The sequence below is a fragment of the Pseudophryne corroboree genome, chromosome 5 (genome assembly GCF_028390025.1).
Source record: "Pseudophryne corroboree isolate aPseCor3 chromosome 5, aPseCor3.hap2, whole genome shotgun sequence".
In the NCBI taxonomy this organism is placed as follows: Eukaryota; Metazoa; Chordata; class Amphibia; order Anura; family Myobatrachidae; genus Pseudophryne; species Pseudophryne corroboree.
The window spans coordinates 1,590,388-1,608,550 of NC_086448.1; the positions used below are offsets into that span (position 1 = coordinate 1,590,388).

An 18,163-nucleotide genomic window follows, 5' to 3' on the forward strand; every position below is an offset into this window, starting at 1 on the left:
CTGCCTGAGGAAGAAGCCCCGCCCCCTGCAATGGCGCATTTTTCCTCAGCTATTGAACTAGATATTTATACTGGCGGGGGTGCAGGACTGTGCCAGAGCATCATATGCCACCTTTTTCCAGTAAGAGTAGGTTTCATGCTGCCCAGGGCGCCTCCCCCCCTGCGCCTCGCACCATGCTGTGGACTGTGTTATGGATACCATGTTCGCGCAGCGTTCCCGCTCGCTGCGCGGTCCCTTGAGCAGTCACGATGACCGGAGGTCCCTCTTGCAGATCTCCGGTAATAATACTCAGGCGTCTTCTGACTTCTGGCTCTGTGAGGGGGGCGACGGTGTGCTGTGGGAGTGAGCGTATAGCCGCAGCTAGCGTTCAATTCCCTTCAGGAGCTAATGGTGTCCTGTCAGCCAGAAGCACAGCCATGGAACTACACAGGAAGTTGGTTCCTACTTCTGCCCCCTCAGTCCCACGAAGCAGGGAGTCTGATGCCAGCAGTTCTCCCTGAAAATAAAAAACCTAACATAAGTCTTTTCAGAGAAACTCAGTAGAGCTCCCCTGGAGTGCGACCAGTCTGCCTGGGCACATTTTCTAAACTGAGGTCTGGAGGTGGGGCACAGAGGGAGGAGCCAGTTCACACAAGTCTTAAGTGCCCATGGCTCCTGCGGAACAGTCTATACCCCATGGTACTGAAGTGGACCCCAGCATTCTCTAGGACGTATGAGAAAGATAAGAATATGTGTGGAAAATCCACACAAAACCTGATTTCAAGGTGGACTGGATCCGATCAGTAACATGAACAAGACTGGGTAAACGACTTCAGGAACACACTGAGCTGACAGGTTCTCACATGTATCAGGAACTGGAAGTGAATATAAATGAACCAGACCCAATCAGAAAGCCAATTAACATAATAGTGCAGCTGCTCTGCTGCACGTAGCCTATATACTAAGCAAACGGAACGCCGTCTGCCTGCGGCGTCCCCGTTGCTAGGAGTCCGGCAGCTCCCAAGCACCCGGCGTCTGCCAGTTGCTAGGCACCAGGAGGCATTGTGCCCGGCCTCAGCCAGTTGCTAGGCACCAGGAGGCATTGTGCCCGGCCTCAGCCAGTTGCTAGGCACCAGGAGGCATTGTGCCCGGCCTCAGCCAGTTGCTAGGCACCAGGAGGCATTGTGCCCGGCCTCAGCCAGTTGCTAGGCACCAGGAGGCATTGTGCCCGGCCTCAGCCAGTTGCTAGGCACCAGGAGGCATTGTGCCCGGCCTCAGCCAGTTGCTAGGCACCAGGCGGCATTGTGCCCGGCCTCAGCCAGTTGCTAGGCACCAGGCGGGGACCAGGAGGCATTGTGCCCGGCCTCAGCCAGTTGCTAGGCACCAGGCGGGGACCAGGAGGCATTGTGCCCGGCCTCAGCCAGTTGCTAGGCACCAGGAGGCATTGTGCCCGGCCTCAGCCAGTTGCTAGGCACCAGGCGGGGACCAGGAGGCATTGTGCCCGGCCTCAGCCAGTTGCTAGGCACCAGGCGGGGACCAGGAGGCATTGTGCCCGGCCTCAGCCAGTTGCTAGGCGGGGACCAGGAGGCATTGTGCCCGGCCTCAGCCAGTTGCTAGGCGGGGACCAGGAGGCATTGTGCCCGGCCTCAGCCAGTTGCTAGGCGGGGACCAGGAGGCATTGTGCCCGGCCTCAGCCAGTTGCTAGGCACCAGGAGGCATTGTGCCCAGCCTCAGCCAGTTGCTAGGCACCAGGCGGGGACCAGGAGACATTGTGCCCGGGCCCCAGCCAGTTGCTAGGCACCAGGAGGCATTGTGCCCGGGCCCCAGCCAGTTGCTAGGCACCAGGAGGCATCGTGCCCGGCCTCAGCCAGTTGCTAGGCGCTGGGCGGGGACCAGGAGGCATTGTGCCCGGCCTCAGCCAGTTGCTAGGCATCGTGCCCGGCCTCAGCCAGTTGCTAGGCACCAGGAGGCATCGTGCCCGGCCTCAGCCAGTTGCTAGGCACCAGGAGGCATTGTGCCCGGCCTCAGCCAGTTGCTAGGCACCAGGAGGCATTGTGCCCGGCCTCAGCCAGTTGCTAGGCGGGGACCAGGAGGCATTGTGCCCGGCCTCAGCCAGTTGCTAGGCGCCGGGCGGGGACCAGGAGGCATTGTGCCCGGCCTCAGCCAGTTGCTAGGCGGGGACCAGGAGGCATTGTGCCCGGCCTCAGCCAGTTGCTAGGCGCCGGGCGGGGACCAGGAGGCATTGTGCCCGGCCTCATCCAGTTGCTAGGCACCAGGAGGCATTGTGCCCGGCCTCAGCCAGTTGCTAGGCACCAGGCGGGGACCAGGAGGCATTGTGCCCGGCCTCAGCCAGTTAGTTGCTAGGCACCAGGAGGCATTGTGCCCGGCCTCAGCCAGTTGCTAGGCACCAGGCGGGGACCAGGAGGCATTGTGCCCGGCCTCAGCCAGTTGTTAGGCACCAGGAGGCATCGTGCCCGGCCTCAGCCAGTTGCTAGGCGCCGGGCGGGGACCAGGAGGCATTGTGCCCGGCCTCAGCCAGTTGCTAGGCACCAGGAGGCATCGTGCCCGGCCTCAGCCAGTTGCTAGGCGCCGGGCGGGGACCAGGAGGCATTGTGCCCGGCCTCAGCCAGTTGCTAGGCACCAGGAGGCATCGTGCCCGGCCTCAGCTAGTTGCTAGGCGGGGACCAGGAGGCATCGTGCCCGGCCTCAGCCAGTTGCTAGGCACCAGGAGGCATCGTGCCCGGCCTCAGCCAGTTGCTAGGCACCAGGAGGCATCGTGCCCGGCCTCAGCCAGTTGCTAGGCGGGGACCAGGAGGCATCGTGCCCGGCCTCAGCCAGTTGCTAGGCGGGGACCAGGAGGCATCGTGCCCGGCCTCAGCCAGTTGCTAGGCACCAGGAGGCATCGTGCCCGGCCTCAGCCAGTTGCTAGGCACCAGGAGGCATCGTGCCCGGCCTCAGCCAGTTGCTAGGCACCAGGAGGCATCGTGCCCGGCCTCAGCCAGTTGCTAGTCACCAGGAGGCATCGTGCCCGGCCTCAGCCAGTTGCTAGGCACCAGGCGGGGACCAGGAGGCATTGTGCCCGGCCTCAGCCAGTTGCTAGGCACCAGGCGGGGACCAGGAGGCATTGTGCCCGGCCTCAGCCAGTTGCTAGGCACCAGGCGGGGACCAGGAGGCATTGTGCCCGGCCTCAGCCAGTTGCTAGGCACCAGGCGGGGACCAGCGGCGTCCCGGCTCTCAGGCAAAAGCCGGGACGCGCGTCCCTTCATGCTGCTGCTACTGACACTAACCCTCCCCCCTGGGCCCTTACAGTAATCCTAAACCCCAATACTCACCTTTGGCTGTGCGGCTGTCGTGATCTGGCGCCTGTCTCCTGAGCAGTGTCGATGTTCCGGCATAGGTCACATGGCCGACCACATCCAGTCATACTGACACTGTACAAGTGAGCCGGCATACACTGAATGTAACCTCCATGCAGTCATATCATGGCTCTCACACGTGTGTGGCAGCGCTCACCCACCCTGGCCACAGTGACATTGGGTACGCCTGCATGCGGCCACTCACCTGCTTCACCTCTTCCCAAAGGTGAACACCGGAGGCTCCATGTTGCTGGTGATACATGCACAGTGCGTGCCAGACTATTTACTAACAACGCACAACCTTTCTGAACATGAAAGACGGAGCCACCTGTAAGCGCTGAGGGGGAGCGCTGGCGGCATACTGCTCTGGGTGAGGGTGTGGCACTGCGGGTACCATTATAAATGTGCCAGCGCTTCACCATGAATAAACATGTAGGAGGGGACACTCCTCGGTTCTCAATGTTTTAGGACACTGTAAAGCCTCATTTTAGATTACAAGATGGGTGTGATCTACCAGACCCCACATCTGCTCGTCACACGGATGAAGCACATGTGGCCACAACACAACCTTGTGCTGAGACCTGCTGAACCATAAGAAAGACGCTGAACACTAATTGTTACTCACCCAATTGAGACTGGGCTCCCGGCTGAACTCATGGCTCCGAGCTGCAGTGAAATCATAGTCAGGCCTGAAAGACTCGTTCAAAGTCGCAATCAGATAAAAGAGAGTTTTTCGGCTGCACTTGTCACTCAAAGGTCCTTCTTCATCTGCTCCAAGGCTCTTTCCCAGACTGAAAAAACAATTGTGAACGGCCGTTTATATACAACTCACAGGCAGATACTGTCTTCACCATCACTCCCTCCACCTTCTGTTACCTAATCCATCTCTAGGCCTGTCAGTACCTCTCTCCATGTACAGGCTGATAGCACCTAGTCTACAGGTGCCGACCGCATACCATATATGTACGTACATACATAGTAACATAGTGATTGAGGCTGAATAGAGGCAAATTGCCCATCGTGTTCAACCTGTATTAAGTTGAGTTGATTATAATATACCTGCTGAAGAATGTTTTTAGGACTAGTTAACAACTATAAGTCATGTTGCCCCCGGATTAACGTCGTCAATATTTTAAATGTTGTAACCTTGGATAACTTTTATAATCAGAAATATATCCATTTCCTTTTTTAAATAAATTTACAAAGTCCGCCATTACCACCTTCCCTGCCAGGGAATTCAAAATCCTTATTGCCCTAACAGTGAAGAACCCTTTCCTCTATTGCGTACGGAACTTTCTCTCCTCCAGCAGCAGCGAGTGCCCACGTGTCCTAAACTGTGTTCTTTTAATAAATAATTCCTCTGATTACTCTTTGTGATGTCCCTTTACATATTTGAAGATATTAATGTCTCCTCTTAGACACCTCTTCTCTAGAGCATACATATGTAACCTAGTAAGCCTTTCCTCGTACTCCAGTGCCTCTAACCCTTTAATCAATTTAGGAGGGGTGAGAGCAAGACCCCGCCCCTCCCCCGGTGCACAGTATATATAAAGCAGCTGGCTGGAGGGGTCTGGGCATGGTCTGTGCGAGGTGTGGGAGGGGTGAGAGCAGGACCCCGCCCCTCCCCCGGTGCGCAGTATATATAAAGCAGCTGGCTGGAGGGGTCTGGGCATGGTCTGTGCAGGGTGTGGGAGGGGTGAGAGCAGGACCCCGCCCCTCCCCCGGTGCACAGTATATATAAAGCAGCTGGATGGAGGGGTCTGTGCGGGGTATGGGAGGGGTGAGAACAGGACCCCGCCCCTCCCCCGGTGCACAGTATATATAAAGCAGCTGGCTGGAGGGGTCTGGGCATGGTCTGTGCAGGGTGTGGGAGGGGTGAGAGCAGGACCCCGCCCCTCCCCCGGTGCACAGTATATATAAAGCAGCTGGCTGGAGGGGTCTGGGCATGGTCTGTGCGGGGTGTGGGAGGGGTGAGAGCAGGACCCCGCCCCTCCCCCGGTGCACAGTATATATAAAGCAGCTGGCTGGAGGGGTCGGGGCATGGTCTGTGCGAGGTGTGGGAGGGGTGAGAGCAGGACCCCTCCCCTCCCCCAGTGCACAGTATATATAAAGCAGCTGGCTGGAGGGGTCTGGGCATGGTCTGTGCGGGGTGTGGGAGGGGTGAGCAGGACCCCGCCCCTCCCCCGGTGCGCAGTATATATAAAGCAGCTGGATGGAGGAGTCTGGGCATGGTCTGTGCGAGGTGTGGGAGGGGTGAGAACAGGACCCCGCCCCTCCCCCGGTGCACAGTATATATAAAGCAGCTGGCTGGAGGGGTCTGGGCATGGTCTGTGCAGGGTGTGGGAGGGGTGAGAGCAGGACCCCGCCCCTCCCCCGGTGCGCAGTATATATAAAGCAGCTGGATGGAGGAGTCTGGGCATGGTCTGTGCGAGGTGTGGGAGGGGTGAGAGCAGGACCCCGCCCCTCCCCCGGTGCACAGTATATATAAAGCAGCTGGCTGGAGGGGTCTGGGCATGGTCTGTGCGAGGTGTGGGAGGGGTGAGAACAGGACCCCGCCCCTCCCCCGGTGCACAGTATATATAAAGCAGCTGGCTGGAGGGGTCTGGGCATGGTCTGTGCGAGGTGTGGGAGGGGTGAGAGCAGGACCCCGCCCCTCCCCCGGTGCGCAGTATATATAAAGCAGCTGGCTGGAGGGGTCTGGGCATGGTCTGTGCAGGGTGTGGGAGGGGTGAGAGCAGGACCCCGCCCCTCCCCCGGTGCACAGTATATATAAAGCAGCTGGCTGGAGTGGTCTGTGCGGGGTGTGGGAGGGGTGAGAACAGGACCCCGCCCCTCCCCCGGTGCACAGTATATATATATAAAGCAGCTGGCTGGAGGGGTCTGGGCATGGTCTGTGCAGGGTGTGGGAGGGGTGAGAACAGGACCCCGCCCCTCCCCCGGTGCACAGTATATATAAAGCAGCTGGCTGGAGGGGTCTGGGCATGGTCTGTGCGAGGTGTGGGAGGGGCGAGAGCAGGACCCCGCCCCTCCCCCGGTGCACAGTATATATAAAGCAGCTGAGCCGGTTATCTGCCTCCTTCTCACCCGCATCATCCGCAGCCTCAGCACCGACCCTCCTCCTCCCGGTCACCGCACTGCTCACCCCACATAGGCTCTCACCCCTTCCTGCCAGACTGATTCACATTCTCCCCCCGCTGGTAAGTGGCCACACATGTCGCTGATGCCTCTGCTATCAGCTATGCGAGAAAGTTCTACTGATTCTTGTATATGGCGGGAGCAGTATATGGAGGAGGGGTACAAAGTATGCGGTATATGGGAGGAGCAGTATATGGAGGAGGGGTGCAGAGTATGCGGTATATGGGGGGAGCAGTATATGGAGGAGGGGTACAGAGTATGCGGTATATGGGAGGAGCAGTATATGGAGGAGGTGTACAGAGTATGCGGTATATAGCAGGTGCAGTATATGAAGGAGGGGTGCAGCGTATGCGGTATATGGCGGGAGCAGTATATGGAGGAGGGGTGCAGAGTATGTGGTATATGGTGGAGGGGTACAGAGTATGTGGTATATGGGGAGCAGTATATGGAGGGGGTGCAGAGTATGCGGTATATGGGAGGAGCAGTATATGGAGGAGGGTGCACAGTATGCGGTATATGGCGGGAGCAGTATATGGAGGAGGGGTGCAGAGGATGCGGTATATGGGAGGAGCAGTATATGGAGGAGGGGTGCAGAGTATGCGGTATATGGGGGGAGCAGTATAAGGAGGAAGGGTACAGAGTATGCGGTATATGGGGGGAGCAGTATATGGAGGAGGGGTGCAGAGTATGCGGTATATGGGAGGAGCAGTATAAGGAGGAGGGTGCACAGTATGCGGTATATGGGAGGAGCAGTATATGGAGGAGGGGTGCAGAGTATGCAGTATATGGGAGCAGTATATGGAGGAGGGGTACAGAGTATGCGGTATATGGGAGGAGCAGTATATGGAGGAGGGGTGCAGAGTATGCGGTATATGGGGGGAGCAGTATATGGAGGAGGGGTGCATAGTATGCGGTATATGGGGGAGCAGTATATGGAGGAGGGGTGCAGAGTATGCGGTATATGGGGGGAGCAGTATATGGAGGAGGGGTGCAGAGTATGCGGTATATGGCGGGAGCAGTATAAGGAGGAGGGTGCACAGTATGCGGTATATGGCGGGAGCAGTATATGGAGGAGGGGTGCAGAGTATGCGGTATATGGGAGGAGCAGTATATGGAGGAGGGGTACAGAGGATGCGGTATATGGGAGGAGCAGTATATGGAGGAGGGGTGCAGTGTATGCGGTATATGGGAGGAGCAGTATATGAAGGAGGGGTGCAGAGTATGCGGTATATGGGGGAGCAGTATATGGAGGAGGGGTGCAGTGTATGCGGTATATGGGGGAGCAGTATAAGGAGGAGGGTGCAGAGTATGCGGTATATGGCGGGAGCAGTATAAGGAGGAGGGTGCACAGTATGCGGTATATGGCGGGAGCAGTATATGGAGGAGGGGTGCAGAGTATGCGGTATATGGGAGGAGCAGTATATGGAGGAGGGGTACAGAGGATGCGGTATATGGGAGGAGCAGTATATGGAGGAGGGGTGCAGTGTATGCGGTATATGGGAGGAGCAGTATATGAAGGAGGGGTGCAGTGTATGCGGTATATGGGGGAGCAGTATATGGAGGAGGGGTGCAGAGTATGCGGTATATGGCGGGAGCAGTATATGGAGGAGGGGTGCAGAGTATGCGGTATATGGGAGGAGCAGTATATGGAGGGGGGGTGCAGAGGATGCGGTATATGGGAGGAGCAGTATATGGAGGAGGGGTGCAGTGTATGCGGTATATGGCGGGAGCAGTATATGGAGGAGGGTGCAGAGTATGCGGTATATGGGAGGAGCAGTATATGGAGGAGGGGTGCAGAGGATGCGGTATATGGGAGGAGCAGTATATGGAGGAGGGGTGCAGTGTATGCGGTATATGGCGGGAGCAGTATATGGAGGAGGGTGCAGAGTATGCGGAATATGGAGTAAGGGGGGTGCCCTGTATATATCTGGGCACTAAAGAAAGAGGTATGGGGGTGCGGTGTGTATACAGGGGCAGTATATGGTGGGGGGTGCAGCAGTGTATGCGGTATATGGCGGGAGTAGTATATGGAGTAAGGGAGGTGCCCTGTATATAGTGGGCACTAAAGAAAGCGGTATAGGGGTGTGGTGTGTATACAGGGGCAGTATATGGTGGGGGGGTGCAGTGTACATAGGTTGTCGTGTCTGTGCGCGCTCTGTCGGAAGCCCTCTAGTGGCCGTGACAGCATACTTCCACATGGAGTTTATGTGGAACATCAGGATTTCCCAGGTTTAGCAGAGGAGCAGCGACAGGACTTAAGGGTCCAGTGTAGGTTGTGCATCAATCAGTTGTCAGCCAGAAGCTAGGATAATTAGCAGCACCTTTAATCTGCCTGTAAATATGTGTCCAGTGAACAGAGACATTGCTCCTGATGGCAGCTAGTGCCCAGGCGAGAGGTGAGAGTGTGGGGTTACGTTAGGAGCCATTTGGAACATGCACCGTTTGTGATTAGCAGTATTTGGACTTATCAGCTGTTGTGAGAACGGCCTGTTAACCTGCAAATCCTGCATATAAAGCTGTATCCTGCCTGCCTATGACGCCGTATCCTGCCTGCCTATGACGCCGTAGCCTGCCTGAGGTGGAAATAAAAGCGTCTATGTGATCCTGTCACTATATAGAATGATCACTTTCATTTGGTCCATGTGGCGGCCTCTAGTCTTCGGCGCACATACCTCTTGTTTAACCTTAGAGATAAGTTTTGAGGTTTACATTTACCTGCTGGGACTAACGCCACCAGTTTGGGGGGGAGACAGAGCTTCGAGGACGTGTGGTTGCCCCTCCTGGCAAAACTGCTTAAACATGTGTTTATCATCACCAGCCATTTTACAGGAGAAGCTTTCTATCCTGGATCGGGAAACAGAGAGAGACATTCAGTATATAGTTCCCTGTCCTGTCTGTATACGGGGATACATTCAGTATATAGCTCCCTGTCTGTATACAGGGACACATTCAGTATATAGCTCCCTATCCTGTCTGTATACGTGGACACATTCAGTATATAGCTCCTTGTCTGTATACGGGGACACATTCAGTATATAGCTCCATGTCCTGTCTGTATACGTGGACACATTCAGTATATAGCTCCCTGTCCTGTCTGTATACAGGGACACATTCAGTATATAGCTCCATGTCCTGTCTGTATACGTGGACACATTCAGTATATAGCTCCCTGTCCTGTCTGTATACGTGGACACATTCAGTATATAGCTCCCTGTCTGTATACGGGGACACATTCAGTATATAGCTCCATGTCCTGTCTGTATACGTGGACACATTCAGTATATAGCTCCCTGTCCTGTCTGTATACGTGGACACATTCAGTATATAGCTCCCTGTCTGTATACGGGGACACATTCAGTATATAGCTCCATGTCCTGTCTGTATACGTGGACACATTCAGTATATAGCTCCCTGTCCTGTCTGTATACAGGGACACATTCAGTATATAGCTCCATGTCCTGTCTGTATACGTGGACACATTCAGTATATAGCTCCCTGTCCTGTCTGTATACGTGGACACATTCAGTATATAGCTCCCTGTCTGTATACGGGGACACATTACAGCACATACGGTTGATTCAATTTAAAGCGAATTGAATAGCGCCAGGAAGGAGGCCCCAGAGCGCACTGCGACGTCAGACTATTGGATTCCTCCTGGGGCGGAAGCAGAAATGTGACAACACAACGTCAGCGCTGCTGTTTTGTGCCCTAGTGCAGGGGGTAAGGAGGTCTCTATAGAAAGCATTCGGAGTGCCCGTTCTAGCAACTAAACACCCCGTTAAAGGAGGAGTGTGAGCAGAAATCCACTAGTTGGACTTAACAGCGCTGAAATGAATATCTCCTTCCCGACGCTATTCAATTTGCGTTGAATTTAATGGACCACAAAGACAGAGACATTCAGTATATACCTCCATATCCATACACAGCCAGGAGATTACAGCAAACTGCCTAATAATGGGCGTAATTCCACGTTGATCGCAGCAGGATTTTTATTTTATTTTTAGCAGTTGGGCAAAACCATGTGCACTGCAGGGGAGGAGATATAACATGTGCAGAGAGAGTTAGATTTGGGTGGGTTATTTTATTTCTGTGCAGGGTAAATACTGCTGATTTATTTTTACACTGCAAATTAGATTGCAGATTGAACACACCACACCCAAATCTAACTCTCTCTGCACATGTTACATCTGCCCCCCCTGCAGTGCACATGGTTTTGCCCAACTGCTAACAAAAATCCTGCTGCGATCAACTTGGAATTACCCCCATTTTGCAGGTCCACTCTGACCCATCACACATCTCTAAACCCCCCCCCCCCCCATCACACATCCCCCCCACTCCGCTCATCACACATCTCTCCCCCCCCCCTCATCACACATCTCTCCCCCCCCCTCATCACACATCTCCCCCCCCCCCTCATCACACATTCTCCCCCCCCCTCATCACACATCTCCCCCCCCCCCTCATCACACATTCTCCCCCCCCCTCATCACACATTCTCCCCCCCCCCCCCCTCATCACACATCTCTCCCCCCCCCCCCATCACACATCTCTCCCCCCCCCCCCCTCATCACACATCTCCCCCCCCCCTCATCACACATCTCCCCCCCCCCCCCTCGTCACACATCTCTCCCCCCCCCCCATCACACATCTTCCCCCCCCCCCCTCATCACACATCTCTCCCCCCCCCCCCCCTCATCACACATCTTCCCCCCCCCCCCCTCATCACACATCTCTCCCCCCCCCCCCTCATCACACATCTCTCCCCCCCCCCCCCTCATCACACATCTCTCCCCCCCCCCCCCTCATCACACATCTCTCCCCCCCCCCCCTCATCACACATCTCTCCCCCCCCCCCCCTCATCACACATCTCTCCCCCCCCCCTCCTCATCACACATCTTCCCCCCCCCCCTCATCACACATCTTCCCCCCCCCCCCCTCATCACACATCTTCCCCCCCCCCCTCATCACACATCTCTCGCCCCCCCCCCTCATCACACATCTCTCGCCCCCCCCCCTCATCACACATCTCTCCCCCCCCCCCATCATCACACATCTCCCCCCCCCCCTCTCATCACACATCTCTCGCCCCCCCCTCATCACACATCTCTCCCCCCCCCCCCTCATCACACATCTCTCCCCCCCCCCCCTCATCACACATCTCTCCCCCCCCCTCATCACACATCTCTCGCCCCCCCCCCCTCATCACACATCTCTCGCCCCCCCCCCTCATCACACATCTTCCCCCCCCCCCTCATCACACATCTTCCCCCCCCCCCTCATCACACATCTCTCGCCCCCCCCCCTCATCACACATCTCTCGCCCCCCCCCTCATCACACATCTCTCCCCCCCCCCTCATCACACATCTCCCCCCCCCCCCTCATCACACATCTCTCGCCCCCCCCTCATCACACATCTCTCCCCCCCCCCCCCTCATCACACATCTCTCCCCCCCCCCCTCATCACACATCTCTCGCCCCCCCCCCCTCATCACACATCTCTCGCCCCCCCCCCTCATCACACATCTCTCGCCCCCCCCCCTCATCACACATCTCCCCCCCCCCCTCTCATCACACATCTCTCGCCCCCCCCCCTCATCACACATCTCTCCCCCCCCCCCCTCATCACACATCTCTCCCCCCCCCCCCCTCATCACACATCTCTCCCCCCCCCCCCTCATCACACATCTCTCCCCCCCCCCCCCCTCATCACACATTTCCCCCCCCCCCGCTCAGCACAGCGCGATGTCACGCAGCGGTGACGTGAGCGATCCACTAGATTGTGCCCGCGCACCGCTATGAGGCAATAGCGAAGTTAGATTGCTTAGTAATTAAGCCCGGATTTCTCCGTGTGTACCCCCCATGTAACACGATACAGACATTGCATAACATCAGTGTACAGCGTATTCCAGGCGTCTCTTACGTACCTGCCTATGATGTGGGAATCCCCCGTCTCTACGCACAGCTGGGAGTTCACCGCCTCAAAGTGCGAGTTCTCCAGCAGTTTCATCCTGGTGTTTCCTACAACAGCGAAGTCTGAAACACAAGAGACTAAATGACGATTCGTGACAATAATCACATGTCCTGATAAACAGAATATTCCCCTCTTCCCAAAACTGCTCCCACTGGCTATTCTGCACTTCATCAAAGATTACAATTTATTACACACTAGGTACATTATAAGGAGATTTATGGTAAGACTTACCTTTGTAAAATCTTTCTGCGATGTACGCTGGATTCCACAGGGGATAACATCGGGGTGTCGAATTGGATCTTGATCCGAGGCATCAACAGGCTAAAGCTTTGACTGTTCCCAGGATGCATTGCACCGCCTCCTCTATAATCCCGCCTCCAGGCACTGAAGCTCAGTTTCATTAACCAGTCCAATGTAGTAGCAGGTAAAAGAAACGGTAGATGTTAGTCACAGTGATCCACGTTCTCACGACAGGAGTAGGGACCAGCGGCTAACGCCAGACAAACCCAAAGAAGCTAAGTGCGTCAGGGTGGGCGCCCTGTGGAACCCAGTGTACCTCGCAGAAAGATTTAACAACGGTAAGTTCTTACCATAAATCTCCTTTTCTGCTGCGGGGTACACTGGTATTCCACAGAGAATAACATCGGAGATGTCCTAAAGCAGTTCCTCAAGGGTGGGGACGCACTGTAGCGGGCACATGAACCTGGCGTCCAAAGGAAGCATCCTGGGAGGTGGAAGTATCAATGGCATAGAAGCCGATGAACGTTTTCACTGAGGACCACGTAGCCGCCTTACACAACTGTTCAGCGAATGCACCTCAACGGGCCGCCCAAGAAGGTCCAACAGACCGAGTAGAATGGGCCTTGATAGCAGCAAGAGCTGGAAGTCCAGCCGGCGCATAAGCTTGTGCAATCACCATTCTAATCCATCTGGCCAAGGTCTCATTATTCACAGGCCACCCACGTTTGTGAACACCAAAAAGTATTAAAAAAATAAAAAAAAATGGTATCAGACCTCCTGAGGGAGGCAGTCCTCTCCATATATACGGAGAGGACGTACCACATCCAAAGATCTTTCTTTGGGAGGACACACCAGAAGAGATGAGGGCCGGAACCACAATCTCCTGGTTAAGGTGAAAAGGTGGGCAAATAACCAGGGCGAGTTCGCAGAACTGCTCGGTCACAGTGAAAAATCAGAAAGGGTGGACGACAGGACAAAGCACCTAAAACCGACACCCTCCTATCAGAGGCAATAGCCAACAGAAACACGACTTTAAGCATAAGGCATTTAAGGACCACAGACTCAAGGAGGTTCAAATGGAAAACTAGTAGGGCATTCAGAACAAGAGATACATTACACGGAGCCACCGGAGGGACATAGGGAGGCTGAATCCATAGAACACCCTGAGTGAAAGTGTGAACATCAGGAAGAGACGCAATTTTTCTCTGAAACCACACCGACAAGGCAGAAATATGGACCTTGAGGGAGGCCAGACGAAGGCCCAAGTCTAGGCCTTGTTGTAGAAAAGCCAAAAGTCTGGAAGTTTTGTAAGTATATGCATCATAATTCTTAGCAGCACACCAGGTGAAGTAAGAATTCCAGACCCTGTAATAAATCCAAGCCGAAGCTGGTTTACGGGCTTTCCACATAGTGTGAATGACCTCCTCAGAGAACCCTTTTTTTTCAGGAGAGATGCTTCAAGAGCCACGCCGTCAAAGCCAGTCTGGCCAGGACCGGGTAGACACAAGGGCCCTGAACAAGGAGCTCTGGACATTGAGGAAGTAGAGGAGGATGCTCTATCGAGAGACCCTGCAGGTCTGAGAACCAATGCCGTCTGGGCCACGCTGGAGTGACTAGAAGTAGTATTCCTCCTTCTTGCTTGAACTTCCATATTACCCTGGGCAGGAGTGACACCGGAGGCAACACGTACGGCAGCCGAAAGTTCCTCGGAACGTCCACGAACGCTGCTTGAGGATCCCTTGTCGTTGGTGCCTTAGCCACCAGCTCAGTGACAGACAAACTGCCAGAGTCAAGGAGATCATTTGAGACCTGATCCGATGAGGCAGGCCGTCCCACTTGGAAAGGATAAACCTCTGCAGAGGGCAGGAATGAAATGGAGCACACACTACCATGTCAAAATCCGACACCATGAGGCCTAGTACTTGCATCGCCGAGTTTATCGACACTCTCTGGCGAGAGAGGAAGTATCTGATCATGCCCTGAAGTTTCAGGACCATTTCTGGAGACAGAAACAGTCTTTGGCTGTGTGAGTGTTCAGCAGTGCTCCCAGGTGCACCATGCTCCGAGCAGGGACTAGCGAGGACTTTTTCCAATTGATGAGCCACCTGTGGGCTTGTAGGAATTGGACCAACAGCTCCAGTTGACATCTTGGGAGTTTGCTAGAATCAGCAAATCGTCCAGATACGGCAGGATCTTGATTTCCTGACAACGGAGGAAAGCAGTCATCTCGGCCATGACCTTGGTAAAAATCAGAGGGGCCGCGTCCAGCCCAAAAGGCAGTGCCTGGAATTGAAAATGTAGGCTGCCAATAGCAAATTGCAGGTATTGCTGATGTGACATGGCAATAGGTATGTGCAGATAAGCATCCTGTATGTCCAGGGATACCACATAGTCTTCAGGTTCCATGGCCAGCACTATAGAGCGCAGAGTTTCCATATGGAATTTGGACACTCTCACAAAACTTGTTCAATGATTCGAGGGTGAGGATAGACCCATTTGGTTTTGGAACTAGAAACAGGGTCGAATAGTATCCCCTGCCTGAGACAGAGGTACCGGCACCACCACTCCTGTATCCAGGAGGGATTGTAGAACCAGGTGTAGAGCTTGCGTTTTACAGAAATGGCGAGGGGGACGTCGCTTGAAAGATTGCGTATCTGTGAGAGACAACTTTAAGTTGGGCTAACTGCAGAAGTCGGCCTCCCACCCTGGTGTCCCCCAGGGGGAGGCCCGCCCCATCATGCTGCAGGCTGACGGGCGGCCCGGGATTGTTTAGATTTAGGCTTCGTGGTTTTGGAAGACGAGCCTTTTGCGAATATGCTTGATCCTTTGCTTTCCCTGGAGGTCAAAAGGTACGATAGGTGGTGATTTTAGCCTTGGGAGCAGAAGGGTTAGTATTTGGGAGACACGCAGTCTTGGCCATAGCCAAATCAGTTACAATCTTATCCTATTTGGGGAAGATCTGAATGTCTCCCTTAAAAGGGAGCACCTCCAAGGTCTTTTTGGAGTCCAGGTCCACCTTCCAGGATCGACAAGCCAGGATGGACGTAGTAGATGCCTTGGCCGCCATTGCACCTGCATCAGAGGCTGCCTCCTGAATATAATGGGAGGCTGTGGTAATATAAGACAGGTAGTGAAATAAAAGTCCTGAGGCAGCTCATCTTCAATTGCCTGAACCCATGCTTCAATTCCTTTTCAGCCCAAGAGGCCGCCATAGTGGGTCTATGTACCGCACTGGTGAGAGTGTAAACAGACTTCAGGCATCCCTCCACACGCTTATCAGTCGATTCCTTCAGCGAGGTGACAGGCAGAGTCAAGGCCACCACAAGACGGGCGACATGAGAGTCCACCGGCGGTGGCGTCTCCCATTCGTTACTTAACGACGCAGGGATAGGGTAACGAGCTAGCATCTTCTTGGACAAGGAAAAAAAATAATAATTCTTTCCTATAGACGCCCAGGATTCCTGACGTATGTCAATTAAATGGTCCATGTGGCAAGACTACCTTACCAACTTTCTGACGTTTGAATTTATCATGTTTCTTAGACGTAGAAGTGGGCTCAGGGTCATCCACCATTTGGAGAATCAGCTTAATAGCCTCCACTAGGTCAGGAACATCAACCCGTGTTATAGAATCCTCATCAGAAGCAACTGCATCAGTATCTGACGGATCAGTATATTCCCCCTCTTCAGCAGAAGAATTATCCGAAATATTAGTAGATTGCGAGGAAGAAATGGCCCGCTTAGAGGACCCCTTGGCCCCTTCCAAGGAGCGGTGGGTAGGTTGAGCAATCAAAGATTGATAGAAATTTTGCACCCGAGTAGATAGTGAATCCACCCATGGCAGGTTCACCACAGGGACAATATGTAGCTGTAATGGCACAGAAGGGCCCACAGGGGGCGTGAGACGAGTTAAATGCTTCCCAGGGTGGTTCCTCAGTGGCCACAGGTGCTGCGGGCTGGCTGGGAGATGTATGACACCTAGTGCCCGAACCTGTAGTTAAAACTTCCCCCACAGGTAAATCCGTGGTGCCAGTACTGCATGATGCAGGAGCGTCCACGGATTTCCCGCCCAGTGTAGTAGACATTATAGGGAATGTAGCCTTAGAGCGTAACGGTACAATATAGCCAGACAAATATATATTAGGCCAAATCTGTGACTCTGTGCCTGGCCGTAATGCTGGGTGGAGTCTCAGTGGTGGGCGGAGTCACAGAGCCCGTCACATGTGCAGCGTGATAGATCCTGCTGCCTGTCCACCTCCCCCCTCCGCCATCAGCAACTCCGACTCCCCGGCCGCAGCGCCGGGGGAACAACAGCTGCTGCCACAGGCCTAGACATTAGGAGGGACGGGTGGCGCAGGAGAAGGCTTCACAGCCCTCCCTGCGCTGCGTACACAGACCCGCCACCTCCAGCCGTCAGCCCTCCTGCTGTGACGTCATCTCCTGTCACATAGAAGAGCCGCCACACACACACACACTCCAGTCTCCGGGGGCTGCCAGCATCTACAGGCAAGCTGGACACCCCCCCCCCCGGAGCGAGAGAGAAAATACCCACGAGGCCACGCCCCCTTTCGGGCGCCGCGCTCCAAGAGCAGGATGGGGGGAGATGTGGGTAGTGGTAGCACAGACTGCCTCTGGATAGTGGACTGTTTACCAGCCTGCAGCAGCCGCCCACAGCCCCAACGGCGAGTCCCTCCGGTCATCCCTACCCACTGTATCTATGTCTGGTCGTCACTTTACACAAGTCTCCGCTTCTGGTGTCCACCCCCTGCCTCTTCATCCCCTCCCTGCGCCTCTCCATCCCCTCCCTGCCGCCCCGCGCCTCTCCATCCCCTCCCTGCCGCCCAGCGTCTCTCTAGCCCCTCCCTACCGCCCAGCGTCTCTGCACACCCTCCCTACCGCCTAGCGTCTCTGCACGCCCTCCCTACCGCCCAGCGTCTCTGCACACCCTCCCTACCGCCCAGCGTCTCTGCACGCCCTCCCTACCGCCCAGCGTCTCTGCACGCCCTCCCTACCGCCCAGCGTCTCTGCACGCCCTCCCTACCGCCCAGCGTCTCTGCACACCCTCCCTACCGCCCAGCGTCTCTGCACACCCTCCCTACCGCCCAGCGTCTCTGCACACCCTCCCTACCGCCCAGCGTCTCTCTAACCCCTCCCTACCGCCCAGCGTCTCTCTAACCCCTCCCTACCGCCCCGCGTCTCTCTATCCCCTCCCTACCGCCCGCGTATCTCTATCCCCTCCCTACCGCCAGCGTCTCTCTATCCCCTCCCTACCGCCAGCGTGTCTCTATCCCCTCCCTACCGCCCCGCGTCTCTCTATCCCCTCCCTACTGCCAGCGTCTCTCTATCCCCTCCCTACCGCCCCGCGTCTCTCTATCCCCTCCCTACCGCCAGCGTCTCTCTATCCCCTCCCTACCGCCCCGCGTCTCTCTATCCCCTCCCTACCGCCCCGCGTCTCTCTATCCCCTCCCTACCGCCCCGCGT

At 55.5% G+C, this 18,163-nt stretch overlaps 1 protein-coding gene across 2 annotated transcripts in view; it reads right to left on the minus strand.

Annotated features, from left to right (window-relative positions):
• The window catches only part of MAF1 (MAF1 homolog, negative regulator of RNA polymerase III), a 165,074-nt gene that overhangs the window by 110,283 nt on the left and 36,628 nt on the right, over nucleotides 1-18,163 (minus strand). For both annotated transcript variants that reach the window (XM_063921051.1, XM_063921050.1), the window contains exons 3-5: nucleotides 12,397-12,505; nucleotides 9,186-9,314; nucleotides 3,961-4,126 (exon numbers count right to left, since the gene is read on the minus strand). In XM_063921051.1, coding sequence (XP_063777121.1) covers nucleotides 3,961-4,126; nucleotides 9,186-9,314; nucleotides 12,397-12,479 — 378 coding nt within the window. In that variant the 5' untranslated portion in view covers nucleotides 12,480-12,505. The remainder of the gene's footprint in view (nucleotides 1-3,960; nucleotides 4,127-9,185; nucleotides 9,315-12,396; nucleotides 12,506-18,163) is intronic.